Source organism: Agrilus planipennis, unplaced genomic scaffold, assembly GCF_000699045.2.
Source record: "Agrilus planipennis isolate EAB-ADULT unplaced genomic scaffold, Apla_2.0 scaffold39, whole genome shotgun sequence".
NCBI classification, from domain to species: domain Eukaryota; kingdom Metazoa; phylum Arthropoda; class Insecta; order Coleoptera; family Buprestidae; genus Agrilus; species Agrilus planipennis.
Window position 1 is genome coordinate 232,079 of NW_020439074.1, and position 21,235 is coordinate 253,313.

The 21,235-nt window shown below is 31.7% G+C and overlaps 2 protein-coding genes across 4 annotated transcripts in view; one reads left to right on the forward strand and one right to left on the reverse strand.

The window, feature by feature from the left end:
* LOC108745041 (protein spaetzle 5) overlaps positions 1-13,490 on the forward strand; it is a 30,466-nt gene extending 16,976 nt beyond the window's left edge. Inside the window, exons 3-6 of the mRNA XM_018481081.1 lie at positions 9,649-9,806; positions 9,890-10,369; positions 11,281-11,574; positions 12,861-13,490. Of these exons, the coding sequence (XP_018336583.1) occupies positions 9,649-9,806; positions 9,890-10,369; positions 11,281-11,574; positions 12,861-13,029 (1,101 nt within the window). The 3' untranslated portion in view covers positions 13,030-13,490. The remainder of the gene's footprint in view (positions 1-9,648; positions 9,807-9,889; positions 10,370-11,280; positions 11,575-12,860) is intronic.
* Positions 13,491-13,915: 425 nt separating this feature from the next.
* Positions 13,916-20,490, reverse strand: LOC108745040 (sialin). Of its 3 annotated transcripts, none has more exons than XM_018481079.2 (8): positions 20,339-20,490; positions 16,496-16,685; positions 15,893-16,126; positions 15,510-15,684; positions 15,190-15,447; positions 14,825-15,101; positions 14,641-14,761; positions 13,916-14,562 (listed from the first exon to the last, which is right to left on the reverse strand). In XM_018481079.2, the coding sequence occupies exons 2-8, from the start codon at positions 16,676-16,678 to the stop codon at positions 14,368-14,370; spliced, it is 1,443 nt and encodes a 480-aa protein (XP_018336581.1). In that variant the 5' UTR covers positions 16,679-16,685; positions 20,339-20,490; the 3' UTR covers positions 13,916-14,367. The 3 variants fall into 3 exon arrangements, with proteins under 3 accessions (XP_018336581.1, XP_018336582.1, XP_018336580.1); XM_018481080.2 differs by having other exon boundaries at positions 20,335-20,490; XM_018481078.2 differs by lacking the exon at positions 20,339-20,490 and adding an exon at positions 16,761-16,893.
* Positions 20,491-21,235: the final 745 nt, after the last annotated feature.

Sequence of the window (21,235 nt, forward strand, 5' to 3'; positions counted from 1 at the left end):
GACCGACCAATTTTATTACTTCCTTCTATTCCATTTCCTTTAGATCTTTAGAAGTAGAGAAATTTTTTCATATATCATCTTTACAATCGCTTTCAGTTTTAGTTGCTCAAATCAATACACAGGTAGGTACCTTTAAAAAACGGCAGAATTGCTTCCTGTTTCGAAGGTAAATCATTGACCTAGCATCCTCAAGGGTCACACACAAAAATTATTTTATGATTCGTGAGGCATCTTTGGAGATATGGACGTACATATATAAATAAGGATGCATTTTGATTTTATTTGATTATATTTTCAATGTCATAGGCACATTAAAATTCCATTCATAGCTTCGTACAGACATGCGTTATTAATTACTATGTTGTGGTTATTTAATAGATAGCATTGCATGCACCTGTGTTATGATAATTAATTGTGTAATCGTTTCAAGGTTACTGCATTTTTATGCATTTCAATATAACCGTTCAGAATTCGTTAAATCATATTTAATTCTGGGTATCTATTAGGAATTCTCCTTTCTCTTAATTAGATCACATTACTAAAAGATGATTATATACGGTATGAGGTTGGAGACTAATTATTATCGATATCACTGTAAGATAAAGTTTACGTGAATATTTACAGTAATTGAAATTCCTTTAAAATGTATTAAAGGGTCAAATTTCTCTAGCGATTGTCATATATTGTTACAATTAGTTACATAAAAGTTAATGTAAAAAGTCCAAATATTCACTAAGGCATCTTCAATATCGTTCGTTTTTCTGTTGAAGATGTTCACCAAAAAATTTGCCTGTCATTTTTTTTTAATATTTTGAAATCGAGAATTATACAATTTTATGTCAACAGTTTTTGTTCCATTTCAAACAATTTTATATAGGTAGTACATATTTTATATGGATTAACATGTATTTGATTCATATGTAGATGAGTTTTTATTCAACTATGTGATTTTCTCCAGTAGTTTGNAAACTGAATCGTTCTTTATATTTGAACTTTAACGGTCAAACTGTACATGATTCACATATTAAAAAGTTAAAAACTTTCACTGCAACATCAGTGAATCTGTGGTTGAAACTTGCAGGTAATTAAATGGTAGTGCTACAACGATGACAAAAAGGACACTTGACCACGCCCTTGTTTGTATGCAAGGAATTTCAACAGAATTTTTAATTGCGATTTGAAACGTTGATATACTTACCTAGAAGGAAACTATGCGTTTGCCAATAATAATTATCTGTCAGCTGGAAATGTTTTTTACTTATGTATTGTTGTAGTACATATTTTATATGGATTAACATGTATTTGATTCATATGTAGATGAGTTTTTATTCAACTATGTGATTTTCTCCAGTAGTTTGGTACGTTTTCATCCCTGACAGAAAGATTTCTTGTTTAGGGAGAGGGACTATATACTCATTTTTTATTTAGGATTAAGCTTTTGGTATATAAATATATGCCCTTCTTTCAGAGAATTATAACATTACTGTCAAATGTTATTAGAATCAGAGCTTGGATTATCGACTGACTGAAATTATTAAATTTATAACTGTATGAAGCAAACGTGATAAACATAAAATTCTTAAACCATACAAGGCACACATACGCGGTACTGTAAAGATAACTGTAACAGATTATTATTTATAAGCGTGCACTTTTTTTTCCAAACTACATTATGTAGGTGCAAAAGTAATGTAAAATTTTACAGTCAACTACGGAAGTTTACAGCAATGAGATAATTGAGACCACCAGTGGGTGTGTTGTACCATTTCGTGCAAATCAGATTAACAATAATATTTGATCGTTGTTTGCATATGAAGTATCATTTTATACATTATGACAATCAGTTTCTTATTCCTGGTGTCTGGTATGATGTTTGAAATTGTAATGGACCAACAATTCAATCCCCAAAATTATTGTAGATTTTTTTTTGATTTAGAATGTTTCCTTATTTCTATTTTTGACTGCTGGATAGTAGTGGAGCTATCGACTTAGCAAAGATTGACGGTCAAGTTGAAGGTATGAGGAAAAGTTTACCGGTTGTTCTTGAAACATTTTTATCTAAGTATAGGTACAAGCTTAGAAGAGAAACTAACGCAATTTGAATGCTTCTCAAATTGAAACTCACGTCCCGTATAACCAAGAACGAAACATCAATAACAAATTAGCTGTTGTCTTTACCAGTTAACGTGTCGCTTAATAACCAATCGTAAAAGTTGGTTTTTGATTTGAGATTATATCTAAGCATATGTATTGATCGCCCATTGAATGCTTAATCTTCTGTAAAGTGAATTTTCTTCTGAATGACAGATATAAATATTAGTACCGTTTCTAGAATAACCTTTCGACAAAACATTTACGAAATTACAATTAGTTATACACTATGTCCCAAATTGAAATTTACTTTAGACATATTATAACTGAATCATGGATTTAGAATAGAAAGTGCCCTAGAATCTAGAACAAACAATGTGTATCATTAAAAATTTCATTGTCTATTAGAGCTTAGGTTTAGAGAATATGGTAAAACAAATTCCATTCTAAACTAAACAAACATTTTATATTACAAACAAAAATCCAAAGGATTCGTGGAAGGCAGCAATAGTAGTGCACCTAGGGTTGCCACCTTTTCAGGCTTTACATAAAGTATTTCTCGACTAAAAGGTTCAAAAAAAAGTACTCGGCATAAAAATAAAGCTTACTTAATTTTTTGTTTTTAAAAACATATTTTTTGTTACACCTCGCTCTTGAGTAGCCTCTAAACATGGCAAATAAAGATTTAAGTAAACTAAAAGTTAATTTTTATTTAGTTTTAATGAAGCTTTATTCCTGTCGTCCCGCCACTTTGCGTTCATAACAGACAACACTCTTTCTGTAAATGCTGAAGTGGCCGGAACGGACAGCAAAAGTAACACTACTTTGAACAGATTTGGGAAATTAGGTTGTTCCGTAAATATGGCTTGCCATTTTTCTGTGCAATATTATTGATGTAAAAATACTCTGAATTTCGAATATTCGCTTACAGAATTACGATGTTTACTTAATGCCTTAAATAAAGTATTTTTGCGTACTTTATATGTTTTGTAAAGTATAACGTACGCACAATCGAAATAGAGTACAATACTTTATAATAAGGTACAGGTGGCAACCCTAAGTGCACCTATTACGATAACTAACGTTAAAGTCACTTCTTTTTTGTTGTTGCAGATTTTTGGACTCTACAAGTTGTTTAAATTAAGTATTATGCGATTGAGTAATTTAAAAATCCCGAGTTAATTTTCAATAAAATTAAGTAATAGAGATATTCGATATGCTATTTCCATATTTTCGAATTGTTTATGTTCTTGATGCACGAAAAACTTAGTGTTAAAGTGTGTCAACATATTCATTGTAATATTATATTACAAACCGTCAAATATTCAATGAATCCTAGAAAAATGTCTTAATATAATTTTAAATAAAAAAGCTACACAAAACCAATCAGTTAAATGTATTTCTATTAATAATTGTAGCGTTGAATAATACTAAATCATTAAATATAGTCTTTAAATAAATCAACGTAGTTCTTTGCAGACGTTTTAAAGTACCTAATGATGCAATTTGAAAGACACGCAGTACCAGTTTTACTATTTAATTAAAATTTGGTTGATTCTTACCTACAACCCACACCTTTTTTATTTATGTAACTGGAGTAATTAATTCATAAATATTTAATGCCTTGCTTTACTCCCACGCAATCAATCAATTAATGCATACAAATAACTATGTAGCAAGTATGGAAATTTAAAACTATGTATGAAAATTAAGCAATTATTATTCGCTTAGATAATTACTACATATTAATTTGTTTAATAAAGATGGAAATTTTTAAGTAAAAATAATGGAAGTGTTTAATAAAAATTGATAATCAATCGTCGAAGAAATAAATTAATCGGGTTGTCAAACTTATTTGTTCTTTATTACGCACCAGCGACCCGTGCCTGCCTGACTTTCGCAATCATACTGTTATAAACGTATGCCTGAAGCGGCGATCGATACATAGTTTGAACCTTTGATAGTTAACCGACAGTATAGGATCTTAAATTATACGCTGAATCGATCGCTCGAAAAAAGCAATTTACGAGGAGTTTTTGGCGATATAACTCTGTTTACTGTTGGAATAGTTGAAATATTTGATATAATAAATATAGTGAAAACTTTTTGTTATCAAAATAAAGTATAGCGTATATTTTAGAAGTTAAAAATGTTTTAGAATCAGTTCAGTACTCTGGTACTCTCAGAGATTAGCCCCAACATATATATAAACCATCAAATAAATTTTGATAATAATAATAATAAAAGTTAATAATATTAGTAGTTAAGTTAATGATGCTGAAATAACTCTTTTATGTACAATTAGGTAGGACTGGTTTCCACATTAGAAATGTAAATATTTTGCGAGATGTTAGAAAGTGACAGAATAGAAATTAGGAGTTCTAAAAATAAAATGAACTGCATAACTTTTTCGATTTTACAACCAGGGAGAACGAAATATTAAAATATAACTAAAATAATTGCAACAAAAGTTGCCTTTTGTCGGAAAAAAGTAAAATTGATGATCGTTAAATATACAAAAAATCAAAATAGGTTACTGAGTCGTTACACCTCATTTTTCAACAGTATAAGTCCACAATAGCATTGAGATGTACTACATTTTTGCAGAGTGCATTACTACTACTGGTCCGAAGCCATGACACATTCATAATATGCATAAAATCAACTATTTGAACAGTTAAAAATTAAAAGGAAGACTCGCCCCTAATAACCACAAAAAACTTTCGCGAGTCTCGCGTTGATAATGCCCACGTATGAAATGGCGGAACACGTGTCCGCTCAAATACAGTTTTTTGTAATTAATATCTCTTTAATTAATAAAAAATAAAATATAGATTACAATATTTATTTAATAATTCTAGATATCATTNATTGATTTAATCATTCTAGATATCATTTTATTTGAATTTAAGTATAGAAAATAAGTCCCTGGTCAATCTAAGTTGACCCAAAGCTGGTCCAAGATTAATCAACCGAAGGTAATATAGTCAACTTTGGTCTAGGTCTGGGACTGACAAAACTACCCATTCTTGGTAGATCAATTGTATGCCTAACTCCAGCCTTGATGAACTTTGTTCAGTCAAAGGCGGGCAACGCAATGTTGGGCCGAAGTTCACCCGACCATCAAATCTGGCAGTTCCTACATGGGTCTAGAAACCTTATCTCAAAATCAGAGTTTGACATAGAATCATTTCATTTTCCATCGGGACCTAATGGGGTCCTTTACTCATTACTAGATATCAAAATCAACTGTACCATGAATTGTACCAGCCAACGGTTACTAGTTTGAATGGCACGGGTGCGATTAAGGTACAAACAATTTGACCATCTCTTAATAAAATCAGAACAAAAAGTCAAGGTTAAGAAAGAGAAGTTCATAGAAATAAAGACGAAATTAGTACAAAATCGGATCGATCATGGTACAAAAGGTATTTATTTGCATATTTCTTTCGATAGTATTTACAATTTTTATATGCCATAATAACAGAGTCATGATTCTGACATAAATGGTAATATGAATCAGAGATGATGGACTGAGGAGCGACGTATTTGAATTAGATTAATAGCGCTATACGAATTGTTACTTTACCGTAAGCAAAAGCATCCATGACATTTATTGAGTAATAACAACAGCAACACATTTTGAAGGTCTCGGTCTTATTTGTTGCCCTTAATAGGATATTCATAGATCATCTTCAAACAGCCGAAAACTGATCGTAACCGATTTCAAGAACCTATTAAACACTGAAATAATCGTCTACTGCATTCAAAACTTCTATTAAACTTGATGGATATGTGTTGACTATGTATGCATAACATTTCCGCGTCAAATGGTACAGCAGGACCAGAACGAACACGTCAGAAATTGTTTTATTCAAATTGTCATCGACAATAACTTGTATTTGTTCATGTGAAACAGTATAAGAATCCCAATCATAAAACATTTCGCTCTATTTTACGTTTAAACGATTTTTTGTAGATTTAACTTTGATTAGTAGAATAAAGATTCTGGCTATAGGGCCGTGGTCTAAGTCAACTATTCTGTCCAGACGTTTCGTCAGCTACTGCGGTTGACAACCTCAGTGGTAGTGAAAGCCTTTATTATTATATTTACTTTGATTGAACACATTTAATATTACTGCAATACCAATATAATTGCCTTTGCAAAAATCTGCAGATAACAAAGATTTTTTTTCGTTCTTGTTGCGTTATGCCCTTCTTCGTTATTGCATTATAATAGCAAACGCAGATTTTTTAAAGGAACTCTACAAAAAAACTGTAAAGGGAAATTTTTGTTACCACTCAAACGGAAATCTTTGCAGAAGGAAGATTTGTTATAAGCAGTCTCGTGTCCTAAAAATGTAGTTACGTAATTCTGCGATTAATGACGTTAGCGCAGTAATAGAACGAGACCGATCGTATTATCACGTCAAATCAAAGTATCTGTTTAACATGTCATCTTAATTTCGTCAGGTTGTTCAGTCGAGGGTTCGCAAATTGAATCAGCCGCCTAATATGTAAACATATCGATGTAAAACATTTTAGCTTATAATACTTTTAGATAAGTGTCTTAGATCACAGATTTGAAGCGATTTAGCCGCTCGATTGAGTTGAGCATTTGCTTTTTAAATTAGTGTCACCTGTATTATACCTATTATAATAATATATGTATACCTACTTTTCAAGTTATTGAGTCATTAATTTTATTTCTTTATTAATAAATCATTCTTATGTCTGGTAATACATTTATAAAAGCTGATGACCGGTACTTTTTTTGTTGTTAAAAAACGATGTGACGTTTTGATTTAATTTAAATGTACTAAGGTGCAAAAACCAACTTTAATACTTTGCCTCTATAGACAAACTTAAACGAAAAAGTTAAATAAAAAGATCTGATCGAAGTAACGAAGTTTCATTAACTTCTTCAACCATTTTTTCATAATCCTCAAATCAACCCTTAGAAGTGGAATGCCTTCTTTAATTGGTACCACCCTTAATATTGTAGCGAGCACGAGTATGTTTGCGTGCGTGAACGGCTTATCGATTCGCCGACTAGCCGCGGACGGCTTTCTTCGTGTGCACCGTATTTGTAAATGTGTGTGTCGTACCTGCGTTCTAAGAAAGCAGAAAAAATAAACTATCCGGATGTTTCCAGAAGGGTCCCGAAGGTAAACAAAAGAGTATTTAAAGGAAGAGACGATCGCCGACAGGAGCAGAAATAAATTGACCGTTGCAGAAGTGAATCGAGAAATAAATTGACAGTGATAGCAGTGAAATAAATAACGCAGTGAATAGTGATATATCAACAGTAGTGTAAATAAACAGTTTTTGTCATTATCAGTATTAGAAGTTAATTTTGTTAAACCCACGGACATTACAATATATAGCCTTTCTAATAAAAAAAGAATTATTAAACGTTCTGATTTTTGTCTAATAGTGGAGTAGAGAAATAGGTCATTACCTTTTTCATATATTATCACAACTTTTCACAAATTTACTATCGAATACTTGAAGCGTTACTGACTATTAGTTGTAACCGCTAACTAATGTTTCGGTTTTTAAGAAGCAATAGGACACTTTTAATACTTTTTACTGTAGTACCTATTTGTAATGTGGCATGATGATCCTGCAATTAATTTAGTATAATGTTACAAATTTTCGTGAATCTTCCATTGAATAATAGACAGAAATGTTTCAGTTACAAATATAACTCATGTAATGACATACCTATAACGGATATTGTAATTGTAACATAAAGACAGTACTTTGGACGCGTCACGCGTGTTTTTTTCAAGTACTTAAGAAATAAGTACTGGAATGAAACGAATTCAAGTGTGAAGGGCATAGAATTCTGTATGACAAAAAAAACAAATAAATAAATACATGACTTCCGCCTGTGGTTGAAACTTGCAGGTAATTAAATGGTAGTGCTACAACGATGACAAAAAGGACACTTGACCACGCCCTTGTTTGTATGCAAGGAATTTCAACAGAATTTTTAATTGCGATTTGAAACGTTGATATACTTACCTAGAAGGAAACTATGCGTTTGCCAATAATAATTATCTGTCAGCTGGAAATGTTTTTTACTTATGTATTGTTTAATTTAAAGTGGATGGTGGGCGAAATGTTGCGAAGGACCATATTGGGTGATCTACATTTTAACAGCCTACTTTACTTTTCTGATGTTATTAGTAAGCGCATTCTTGTACTTTTACAAATTTCCTGATTATGCTGCTCTAGAACTGCTACGTATATTCAGTAACAACAATGTATTACTTAAATAAATAGGAATATTTCAAAATATTAACTTAACGGTATAATTTTAAAACCCCTCATTAGAAAAGAAAATGGATAGCTAATTAGATATTTTTAAAGAGAAACAGTAAAGTGTTTTATATCATTAATATTCATCAATATTATCATCAACATCATCATAACTGCTAATTCAGCGACGATCTTATTCCTCTCTCTTTAAAAAAGAGTTTAATAAACCACTAAGATAAAAGTTACGACCAATTTATTCGCTTGTATCATTTTATTGCTGTTAAAAAATCAAATGGAATTTAGTATTGAGTTTTTTAATCGTTCGATTACATTGTGAATATTAATAAAAGTCTTCCGCCGCATTGTTTGTCGTCAATTGTTATGTTGCATACGCTTCATTTGTGAGAAAGTGAAAGAATATGAATTTGTAACTATGTGAGTAATGATGAGTTGAAAAACCATTGAAGTGTAATATAAAATAAAAGCATTTTACTTTTCCCACGACCGGCCGGCTTGATTTTACGTTCGTTCTTGTCTGGCACGACACAGATAACAAGAAAATCCTCTTACTTACACTTTCTTCTTCGACGTACGTGTTTTGAATTTTGATTGTTGAAGTTTCAATTGAATCCCAATTGCGGACGTTTTAGCAAAAAAACTTTCTTCTTTAATATATCGCTATCTCTTTGTGATGAAATTGACGCTTGACGAGTATGAACAGTGAACATAACGGCGTGCTCTAGAGGGAAATTATGACCATTTAGCCAATTAAACCACAAATACTGACGAAATTTACAAAAAGGGAAACAAATCACATGAACTTGTATCTGGCATCAATGCCAATGGATGTTACCTGCACAACAAAATCAGATAAATTTAAATTTGCACAATTACCTACGCTTTTTTTAATAAATTAATAGACGCTATCACCAATTTCTACTTTATACTTTAGGGTAACTTACAAAAAAAATTGGCGAATGTTCCCTTTACATCTACCTATTAATTTTATAATTACTTTATATAATTTCAATCAAATTAGAACTCTGCTTTAACCATTACTAAACAACTTATGTATTAATAATTTAGGTACTGCATATAACCTTTGTACATTTATTGATTTATTTGTAATATTGACAATTAATATTATACTATATTTAAAGGTGTCTTCGCAAAAAATTTACTATAAAAATTATCCTTTATTATCTGATATGATTGATTCACTGGTGGCTAATTTGCTAATTTCTCAAGTAGATAGCAATTAAAGCTGAAATATTTATAATTTTGTTACAGGGTTTCTTATTTATTTTACACACCCCAGAGACTGATGCCGTATGTTCGCCCCTTTATGGGGGCGAGCCGTGCTTATTCGTACCTGCCCCTCCGGGTAAAACACCATCGTGTGCTAGACCAGGGTTAACGTATTGCGAACATTCTCCTCATTATCCAAAGTAATAATCTTGGACAAAAAATTTAATTATTATTCATTTGTCAATAGCCCAAACTTAACAAACATTCTTCTACTTTATTTTAGAGAATTAATAAAACATCTAATAACTCTTTGGAGATATGACAAAAGGACCCTTTTCTTAGATGAAAGTCCTGAGGAGTTCAACTCCTACACACATCCTTACCCCACCGAAAACTACAGTCATAAGCCTCTTCCTGTTTACGGCCCTCCAAATTTATTATCTCCGGAAAATCATCTTCCTGAACCAATATATATACCAAAACCTCCCTTTACCCACAATTATAATCCTCTTAGTAATCAGTATATTCCACCAAGTAGAAATTTTTCGGATTTTCTCGGGTATCCAGAAAGAAGGCCGTACTCGAACCAAGAAGAAGTTTCATCTAACCAACTTTTCAACTACAAACCTCTCTACAAGCAGCAGGAAGAATACAACAGGCCTGGTTACTATAACCCGTTCAATAATTATCAGCAACAACAGCAAAACTTTCCTCAACCCCAGAATAATTACAATTACTACAATTCTAAAGATTGGTGGCAAAGGTCAGTTGGATAAGTAGCCTCAAGTAGATGAAATAAGAAAGAGTGTTTAAAATCACTAAGAAATTCATCATCAAAATCATACTTTGTTGGATTAACTACCTTAAAATAATCTTCTTGATAGGTCATTTTCAAATTACTTCCATTTTTCTTAATCGCTGCGTTTGAGTATAGTAATAGGTGGTGCGCCTCTGTTTGCATTCGAAGTTTTAAAAGTTTCATTTTTCAGTTTGACTCATCGCAAAGTTTCACTTTGTTAAAAAATGCATAAATATACAATTAAACTGAATCGTTCTTTATATTTGAACTTTAACGGTCAAACTGTACATGATTCACATATTAAAAAGTTAAAAACTTTCACTGCAACATCAGTGAATCAACGAAAAAGTTTTACTGCATTTTTTAACGTCGATTTTATTGATTTCTAATTTAGAAACACTAACACTTTATGTAAATCTTTAATAACGAACTATTTTTCTGTCGGGTGTACAATTCACGTGTGCCCGTACGGAAATGCATTCGAGACAATTTCAAACTATTTACTTATAATAAATAAATGGTCACGATTGTCACATTAATTGAATAATTCAGACCTTGAATGATGTCTCTCTAATTTGCATATAAATTAACATCTCCGAATAAAAATCTGTATATTATACATATACCTGCGTGATAACAGTAAGTTCAATGTAACTAACGTGTTTGGGATGTTTAATGTCATTTTTAAAATGTACCTACTGACCTTGGAAAACAGTTCAAACAATAATTTATAAAAGCGATCACATTGCTTTAATGCAAAACACCAGAAGAAAAAAAATGAAATAGCTTTAAAAAGTGGATAATTTGAAAATTTAATAGATACATCCGTTTAAATGATTTTTTTTACTTCACATGCGTGTGCATTTAATCATCAGGCCAATCCGAGACGTCAAAGGTCATTTGAAAACACGAAGTAGAAGATCCACTAAAGTTCGAAGACATCGAAGGGAATTAGCGACCTTGTTGACTGCATCTAATGTGACTCTTTCTTCGATTCATAATCGAAGAAAAAGACAAAGCAATCCAACAGGTCAAACATTATGTCAAGCGAGAACACAATTTGTGATGCCTGAGGCTGCTATGAACTCCCAGGGCAACTGGATGTATGTTGTCAATGTACAGGAAGGAAATGCTAAGTTCACTCAGTTAGTAAGGAGTGAAACTTGTGTGTAAGTACACATTAAATATTACTTGTACTAATACCTTAAAGTACAAATTTAGTTTGTCCTGTTTTGCTGGGAAATTCATAATTTGTATTATTATTTAAAACTGATCTGAGTTGGATGAAGGATCGCTATCTGTATTTATAAAATTGTCCTTGCTTTTCGTCGTCGCTTGGAGATTATTCTCCTCTCCAAACGACGGCGACGGCCAGAAAACTAATAGCACATTGGACAACGGCTGCATTCGTACAATTGGTTTAAATAAGAACTTTAGTTAACTGTTGAAAGCCATTGCCATACGTAAAATACAAGTAAAAAGTAAAGGATCCTGCTAGATCCTTAACGAAACTTTGAATTTTGTAAGTTCTCGACGTGATAATCAAATTACATTCTTCCGAAAGTACTTCCAAGGTATCATATCTATGTGTATTTCATACATATCGTGAATGTGTCTGTCATATGTGTCATGATTTCGAACCAGGGATGGGAATGTACTCTGCAAAAATGTAGTACACCTCAACACCATGGTATACCTATGGGGAAAGAATGTTTGACTACTTAGCGCCCATTAAGACGTAGAGAAATACCAGAATCCGAAGTTTCAACGAGTTTGACAGGGATAATGCCTAGTTCCCTCCCATATACCTGTTTTTAATTAAGGTTAAAATTTTCCGTATGTCGAATTCCCTCCTAATTATACATCAATTGCCTCCCAACGGCGGCGAACCTTAATTGATAGATTTTCAATCTGGAATTTACGTTACAATACAAAGTGTTTCATATAATTTTAAAAAATCAAATACTAGAAAAACTAAAACTAATAAAGTTTTTCTGGATGATTGCATCAAAAAGCTAGACGCACACGAATTTCCAAACATTGAGTTTGTTAAGGTAGTGGGAAACCATTTTAAAATTAAATAAATAAACATTTCATAACTGATATGTGTTTTCATTCTGAAATTATTTTATCTTTAATTTACTGAAGTACTGAAGTACACTATAAACATATATTTATTTTCGATAAATAAAATCGGTAAGTAGTCGTTACTTTAATTATCGAAGCTGATATGAACGGGAGGGAACTCGGCTAGTACCCGGGAGGGAATTCGACTATCTATATTTTAACCAAAACTACCTGCGGGAGGGAATTCGGCATCACCGTTTGACAGAGGGCTATTTCCCGATCTAGCGGGATCCTTTAATACCTACTTATTAAGGGTCAAAAAGGATAGTGTGTGTTGGTATTTTTTTTTTTTATTTTTTTTTAAGCTTGAGTTTTTCCTATTTTATAGTTCTCAACAATGTAGCGGTCTTTGCGGCTTGCCAACTGGTTATACATCGAGATGTGAACAAAAATATATACAAAAAAGACTAGTTGCTTTAGAGGGTACAGGAAATAATCTTTATTCGGATCTATTTTGGCTTCCCAGTTGTTGTGTATGCACACTATCGCAAAGTTAATAAATAATTTGACCAAAGCAAAAATTAACTGCATAAGTAAAAAGAATGTGTACGTTGGCAGAGCACCCCAAAAAGTGTTCATTTATTACTCTAGAGGTTGATTCTCTTTTTTTTTTTTAATATTACGTAATTACTAAGTATTTTTGTACTTAAAAAGAAATAAATAGCAATTAGTGTAGCTATACTACACTAACCCAAAGTCAAAAGCATTTTTATTTAATTAATTTGATAATACGATAATTAAATAAATTACTGTTACGCAACAAATAAGCTGCAAACTTAACTTGGAATTTTCATTTGTCAGTAAAGATGAAACTTTCTTTCATCCGTAATAATGCTGACGTAATATTTGTAGGCCTCAGTTTAATTCGATTTTAGATCAATTTTTTGTAGATCATTCTTACTTTATTTGTAAAAACAAAAGCGAGCAAGTAAGTTACATAATATCAAAATACCTACCTATTTAATATTCACGCTGAAAGACAACTAAAGCAAAAATACTTATAACGGAGAAAAGTACGTACATTCTACAGTAGATTAATTTAATACCGAAGATTAGGTTTATAAAAGTATAAAATTTATAACAAGAATAAACAACGCGCGATATCACAATCTAACTGGTTTATGGTAAAAACATAACTGCACCGTTGATAGAAAACACAATAAAAATTGTATGAATTACCGAAAAGAAAAAAAAAATATTCCGTTACTAATGACCTTCATTTTTTATCACCTTTTTGTAAAATTAGTAACGAAATTGATTTCTACTATTTGTAAACATTGACATACATAAAGCAACAAGCAACGAATTTATTATTTTTTTAACCCATTAATTGCATACCTAAATGCTTTATTTAATAAACGCCCACTTCTGAAAAGNATTTTACTAACACTTATTTGTATTAATACTAATTTATATTAAATAATTATGAATTTTTTTCAAGGAAATCGATAATTAAAACCGATGATAGTGATCGCGATATTATTGCATTGAGGACACGGTAAATGTCTAGATGTATAGACTTTCGTTCGGATGTTTAAAAAATCATGTGGGAAGGGATGGGGTGATCTTGCAAAGTAAGGCATGAAAATTGATAATCGGGTAAATGGCAAATGGTAATATTGCGTAGAAGACCAAAAATTGCTTTTAGATGTGGCCAAGGGGGTGAAATTGCAGAAGTGAAGGTTCTAATAATAATTCTATATGTCAGGTTCACCCCCACACCCACACCCACACCACACCAACCGCAACCCCGCCTTTTCTCTACGCCACTTTCATATTTAACTTATGTAAATAATATAATACCTTAATAGGTAGATGACGTAATCAACAACAATTCAGCTTTTTTGATCGCATTTGAAATTATCGGGGGAATAACTTTTATTTTCGATTCCAGTGGGCCTCTTTTGTTGCGTTTTGTAATCCCAGGACCATTTCTGTAAATTTCCTGACGCTAGAAATCCATAAGTTACACATCCAAATAGATAAACTCCAGCAGAAATGTAAAATACATTTCTCCATTCAGCAACAGTCTAAAATAAACAATTAAGTGTGCAACCTCGTAACCTAAGTCAGCAAATTGTTGATTTTACTATTTTATTGAAACCTACGTTATGCTTCACAATAAATCCTGTCAGTGTAGGACTTATTATACCGGGTAATGTTGAAAAAGTGTTACTTATTCCAACAATAACGCTAGCGTGTGATGGTCCTATGTCCAAATAATTAACCCTACAACATATAACTAAATTGTTATAATGTTTACAGTAATTATGAAAGAGGAGGTAGCATTACCCAAAACCGGACCAGGCGAATCCGCCAAATCCAACGGCCAATGTTAAAAAGATGGTTGAACCTACAGGTGACAAGAGAAATCCTGCAGCCAACATGAATATGGTCTGCCCTAAGAATGCCGAGCAATTAAATATTTTTCTAACTTGTGTAATTGTTAGATATTTCTTTTCTAAACACGTATCGGCCAAAACTCCTGACATGGCTGTACATATTGACATGCAGAGGTAGGGTAAAGATGATAAAAATCCTCCAGAAGACAGATCAAAGTTCAAGACGGCTAAAAAATAATGTTTTCAATACTTTTAGCGTAAGAAAAACATTACTTGAATAGAATTATATACAAGTTGTAGTAAAAATAATCATACTTTTCATAAATGTTGGCAACTGTGTGAGAAGTGTATAGAAGCCCCAGTTTTCTGCGAAATGTGCTATAATAATGGCCCACACCGCCCATGAAGTTAAAATCTTTCCCCATGGATGTTTTACATCTCGAAGTGTGTCATTCTCTTTATTCAATGAACCCAAAATGTAGTCCAGTTCTCTTTTACTAATATGGGGATCCAGACTAGGCGATTCAGCGACTATAAACCACCAACATAAAAACCATACAATGGCTACGGTTCCTAAAAAATTAAACAATTGGTTGAGACCATTATTAATAAATGCTTTTATGTATTCTCAATACCAAACACGTAAAATACACTTTCCCATCCAAAATAGTCCGTTAAGACCCCACCAATCGTCATTCCAATTACTGTGCCCATATAGGCACCTGATATAGCAAAGTTGGCTAAACGACTTCTTTCGAGTGGAGGTGCCCATCTGGCCCACACAGCTAACATAGAAGGGTATGTCACCCCCTTAAAATTATATAAATAATATAATTTAACTATGCATATTTAGGAATTACGAAGAATGAAAATAATGTTATAACGGTTTCATAGTAGCAATGGTACTAAAAATTTATGACTTATGTATGCAGTAGGTTATTTTGAGTTAATGAGTCTTTATTTTAAAACTTGGAGACCCAATTTTTGTATTTCTTTCTTTAACAAAACTTGAACTTACTTCAAGGACTCCTTCTACTATTCGAACAATTAGCAAGGCTGTGAATCCTTGTTTTGCACAAATTGGGGATAACAGCGTAAGTATTGCGGTACAAAGAATTCCCAGGCCATAAAATTTCCTTCCTCCAAACCTTTCCGCAAGAAAACCGCCCAAAATTTGTGTGGTAATATACCCATAGAAAAATGAACTCAAAAGTAAACCAGTCTGCCTGTTATTCCATGAAAATTCTTGCACCTGCCAAAATTTTGTTAAATATTATTATTTAAAAGGTGAAATCCACGATGATTTGTGAAAGAAGAAAAAATAAAGATTAAATTATCGATGCGTGCGATCAGGTGTTATTCTTAAATTACAGTAAGAAATAATAATTTGGTGACCAATATATATTTTTTGTAAAAACAAAAATGTAAGTCTAAAATGTCGTATATAAGTAAAAGCTTAATATAAATAGTAGTAAAAATTGTAAATGATGGTAGTGAAACAGAAATATATAGATACAAGTGAGTTATTTAACTATTTTCAACGTTATGCGCGGTTTTTTATCGATAGATACAGGTAAACAAAACCACACAATGAACACGTTTGAACATGAGAAATACTAACATGGGTAATTGTTCCATTTTCCAATGTGACTGTTTTATTTTCAGTCATTGCAACAATAGCAATACTCAGAGTTACCCTCATGGTATAAATGTTCAAAAATCCTAGGAAACCAAGCAAGGAAATTATGTACCTCCTTCTTTTCCATACTTTCCAAATTGGGATAGTCTCCTCTGTTTCTTCCATCTTCTTCCTACGAGACACACATATTCGCAATAAAAATAAACTAGTAGCTACATAGTATAGTATTTATGGAATAAGTACTAACTTCGTTGAATAGTCCATGGTAAGTCCTAAGAAAAACGTTAGAAACTATCAATCAACTGTTCTATTAAAAGAACAGCGTTCTTAACACTGGTAGCACCTACCTACGAGTCTGTCGCTTGAGAATGGTTTTAACAGCCTTATTGTCGAGTTAAAAAGATAAGTCGAATTTAAACTATTCAAGTGGATAATAAATACTGATAATAACACTCATACTCATTATGTTAACGAAAAAATAATATCTAGTATTCATTGAAATCGACCTCTTAAGGCCTTGGTGCGACGCGCAAAAAAAGGCTCTGCAACTAAGTAGACACTTTGCATAAACGTTTATATAATAAGTAACTTTTTCTTTGCATTATGTAGTAAAAGCAATCGACATAAAAAACGATTTTTAGTGTTTCTTGACCATAAGGATCATACAATCAACTTCATAATATGTTTCAATTTATTTCAGAAATATGTAAAATAGAATTGGGGGTTTGTTATACAATATAAGGGAAATTCAAGACCATGTGTTTTTTGGAAAACATTATATTCTCTTTCCGGATTTCTAAAGTTCACGTGTTGTGGATCTTTTCATAATAATGTTTCACTAGGTTACAATAAAATAATAATCTTAAAGACTTATAAATAAATCTTAATAGTGTACATAATTTTGAATATGATATAAGGAATTAAGAGTAAAATGAGTAGCGACCGTTGTTTGCAATTTTTTTATTAAGCGAATTGTTAAAACCTTGAAAACTTCCTCATATTCGCATTGCTTCACTTTGACTTAAAAGTTACATTTTCGTTCTATTAAAATCTGTTGAATAAATAGTTCAGACATCATTGATATATTGAAAAAAAGTAATGATTGCTATTGTCTTGAGTTATTCATTCAGAAAACTTTTGAATAATTGTAGTACTTGTACACTATCCACTATGCAGGATGCAAAAAATATTAGAAATGAAGGATTAAACTTCTTTAATAACTATTGAAGTAATTATAAAAAGACTTGAACGTAATGACCATAATAAAGATCGAAATTTAGAAGGGAATGTTGCAATTAAATTATATTATATAATATACATAATTAATATTGGGTTTTATATAGTTACGTAGTACATATTTGTTATAAAATGCACTTTTAACTCTCTATAATGAAAAACTTATTATAACATAGATATTACTTGGTTAATCCATAACCAATGAATAGGCTACAAACGAATGGATTTATTTATAAAACTCTAACACTTCTTACATATCTACATATGTTAAATATATAGTCTATTATTATCTATGCTTGCGTTTGCAATTACAGTAATAATATTTTAATTATATTCTTAGCTATTTTTGTTTTTATTATTGTTATTGTTATCTTTTTTTCGGTCGAATACCTACATATGTTAATTTCAAGGAGACTATCAATAATATGTACAAATACATTGTGGTAGATCAAGTACTCCACTACTTTGTATTTTTTAGAGAGCCCATGTAATGTACAAGTGTTTTCTGATAAGGATTAATTTTACTTAAACATCACCGTGTATTTCTTTATTGTTTAATCTCCGACGAAATGGGTCATATTTAAAATTATTCGCTCTCGAAATGACAGTGAAGTTTTGATGCATGAAACTACAAAAATATCAGATAAATAACGTTTAAAATGTAAACGATAAACACCTAAATGATTATTTATCGACCTGGTTTCAAATCTTTCGAGTTAATAAAAAAAAATTACTTATATCGGGTACATTTTAACTCTCTTAATCAGTGACATTATACGACTGTTATTTTTGTATTATTTCTTTCGGTATCGAAAGAGGAGGTCTCCCCCACCACTGTACCATAAAAAGTTCGTGGCGGTCTCACCCCCATAAAAGATTATAAGGGTTCAAAGTTAATAAATATGCCAATTTTTATACATTTCTAGGCATGTAAATGTTTATATAGTCATTCTTAAGCAATATTCAAAGGTAAAACTAATGAAAAATACATAAAAATATTGAAAAAGTTATATAAAACATTATTTAAATATCTTTATCAATAGGGTAGGTTAGGTTAGGTTAGGTTATCGGGTTTTGTTCAGTTGACCACCCTCTTTCGATCCCCTACCTCCACCCGCTTGAAAATATTTTTTTTATTGAATTATACTGTATGAAAATTCTCAAAATAATCAACTTTCAACCCCCATAACTTTTTATGGGGGTGAGACCACTGCAAATTTTTATGGGGTTTTACTCAGGTGACCACCCTCTTTCGAACACCCTACCCTCTTTCGATCCCCCCTACCCCCACCTGGGTCTCAGATGGGTCTAACCCGCATAACTTTTTATGGGGGTGAGACTGCCACGAACCTTTTATGGTACAGTGATGGGGGAGACCTCCTCTGTCTATCACACCCACCCCATCATCATCTAGATATTTACCAAGATTTTTATGAACTGTGCGCTGTTTAACGTAAGAAAAAAATTGTAAACAACATTATCAAAATCACTGGTATTAACACCGATAACAATCATATACTTATGCAGTTAAAAAGTAATTTTTATCAATATTGTATTAAGCTTAAATTAACTAATCCTCAGTTCCAGTTGTATCGCTTTATTAGGTGTATAACGATTAGAGATGATAATGGAAATTATAAACACAACAAACAGTTCATAAATGATAGATACTAGTTTTTTCAGGTCGGTTAATTACTATTAATTGATAAACTATGTCCACTTGAGACTATTTCGCTACCTACGATAATATGATATACGAAATACCTTTAGACAAGAAATGAGAACATCTAAGTAGGTTTGTAGGTGCTCTTGAAACGAAATAAGACCGTAAATATATTAAATCTACTCTAATTGTTGCGTGCATTTTATAGGTAAAGGAGTTTTTTGCGATGATACAGTTCAGTTATCTAATTGGTAGAGATAAAAAGATCATAGTGTTTGTTTGTATTATAAACTAGTTTGTATCTTGGACTGCTTCATGAAAAATTTCTGATCAATACTTTTACGACCCAAAAAAGTCGAGTTTCTTATTATTATCCTAACTTATCTAATAACTTCATAACTACATTCTGATGGAAGTTTTCGTATATTATGCGAGGTTGACATGGATTGATATCACTTAGAAGAAGGGATTTAAATGTCACTTAAACCACCGAATTTGATTTTAACAACTAAGCTCTGATTGATTTTGAGCTTTTAGGCATCCTGCAACTGCGTTTTAGATAATTTCCAGGATCCAGGATCCAGGAAATCCGACTTAAACCCCATTGCATTTGCAAGATTTCTACTATTATGCTTTTTACTAATTTTAAACGTTCGTAAACCAAAAACTCGAAATTTTTGGGATTTGTGGCTACCGAGACTTGATCAGTATGATTCAAAGGACATTTTCTCAAAGTTTCATTATAATCGACCGGACCTCACTGTTCTGTCGACAACTGTGGGGTACTTTAATTAAAGTGGTTGGTATCAAAGTTTGTTTGTTTTATCTTACAAGAATATAGCGTTATCTTAAATAATAACTAACAAAAAATAAAATACTTACTACCGTTTTTTCTATTTATATATATATAAGAGGAACGTACCTACCTATTTAATATTCACGCTGAAAGACAACTAAAGCAAAAATACTTATAACGGAGAAAAGTACGTACATTCTACAGTAGATTAATTTAATACCGAAGATTAGGTTTATAAAAGTATAAAATTTATAACAAGAATAAACAACGCGCGATATCACAATCTAACTGGTTTATGGTAAAAACATAACTGCACCGTTGATAGAAAACACAATAAAAATTGTATGAATTACCGAAAAGAAAAAAAAAATATTCCGTTACTAATGACCTTCATTTTTTATCACCTTTTTGTAAAATTAGTAACGAAATTGATTTCTACTATTTGTAAACATTGACATACATAAAGCAACAAGCAACGAATTTATTATTTTTTTAACCCATTAATTGCATACCTAAATGCTTTATTTAATAAACGCCCACTTCTGAAAGAATCTTCCACAATCGAAGTCAAAACGTCCCTTTTCTTAAACTATTAACGTTCTGCCATCACGGCCAAAATAAGTTTATAACTTCTCGGGCCTTTATAACCGGAGTCCTCCAGTTAGACACTTTTACTTGCCAAATATCGAACACCGGCAGGACTTTTTTTTTGTTTCTGTGGAAGAAGGAAAATCTTCGAAAGACACCCAGCCGTCCGTTGCGACTGGGTATTAATCTCGAATTCCTCCCGATCTACCCAACTAGAGGGTACTTTCAATATATTCCTGTTTTTAGTGCCTAACTGACCTACGCCCTTTAAAAGTATCATGGCTTGGTTTTTCTTCTAAACATAACTAAGATAACTAGAGCTTGTAGTTAAAAAGTGTATGATAATTAGTATTTACCTCAAAAAACAATTCAAAGTACAATTTGTTTAATATATCATTTAATAATATATATACGAAACACTGACATATTTAATAGTGGT

Coding starts and splice junctions, on each gene's coding strand:
- LOC108745040 (XM_018481078.2), bottom strand. Junction 16,127..16,495: donor AAAATGGAACAATTACCCAT/GTTAGTATTTCT, acceptor AAATTTTGGCAG/GTGCAAGAATTTTCATGGAA. Junction 15,685..15,892: donor TAGTAGAAGGAGTCCTTGAA/GTAAGTTCAAGT, acceptor TATAATTTTAAG/GGGGTGACATACCCTTCTAT.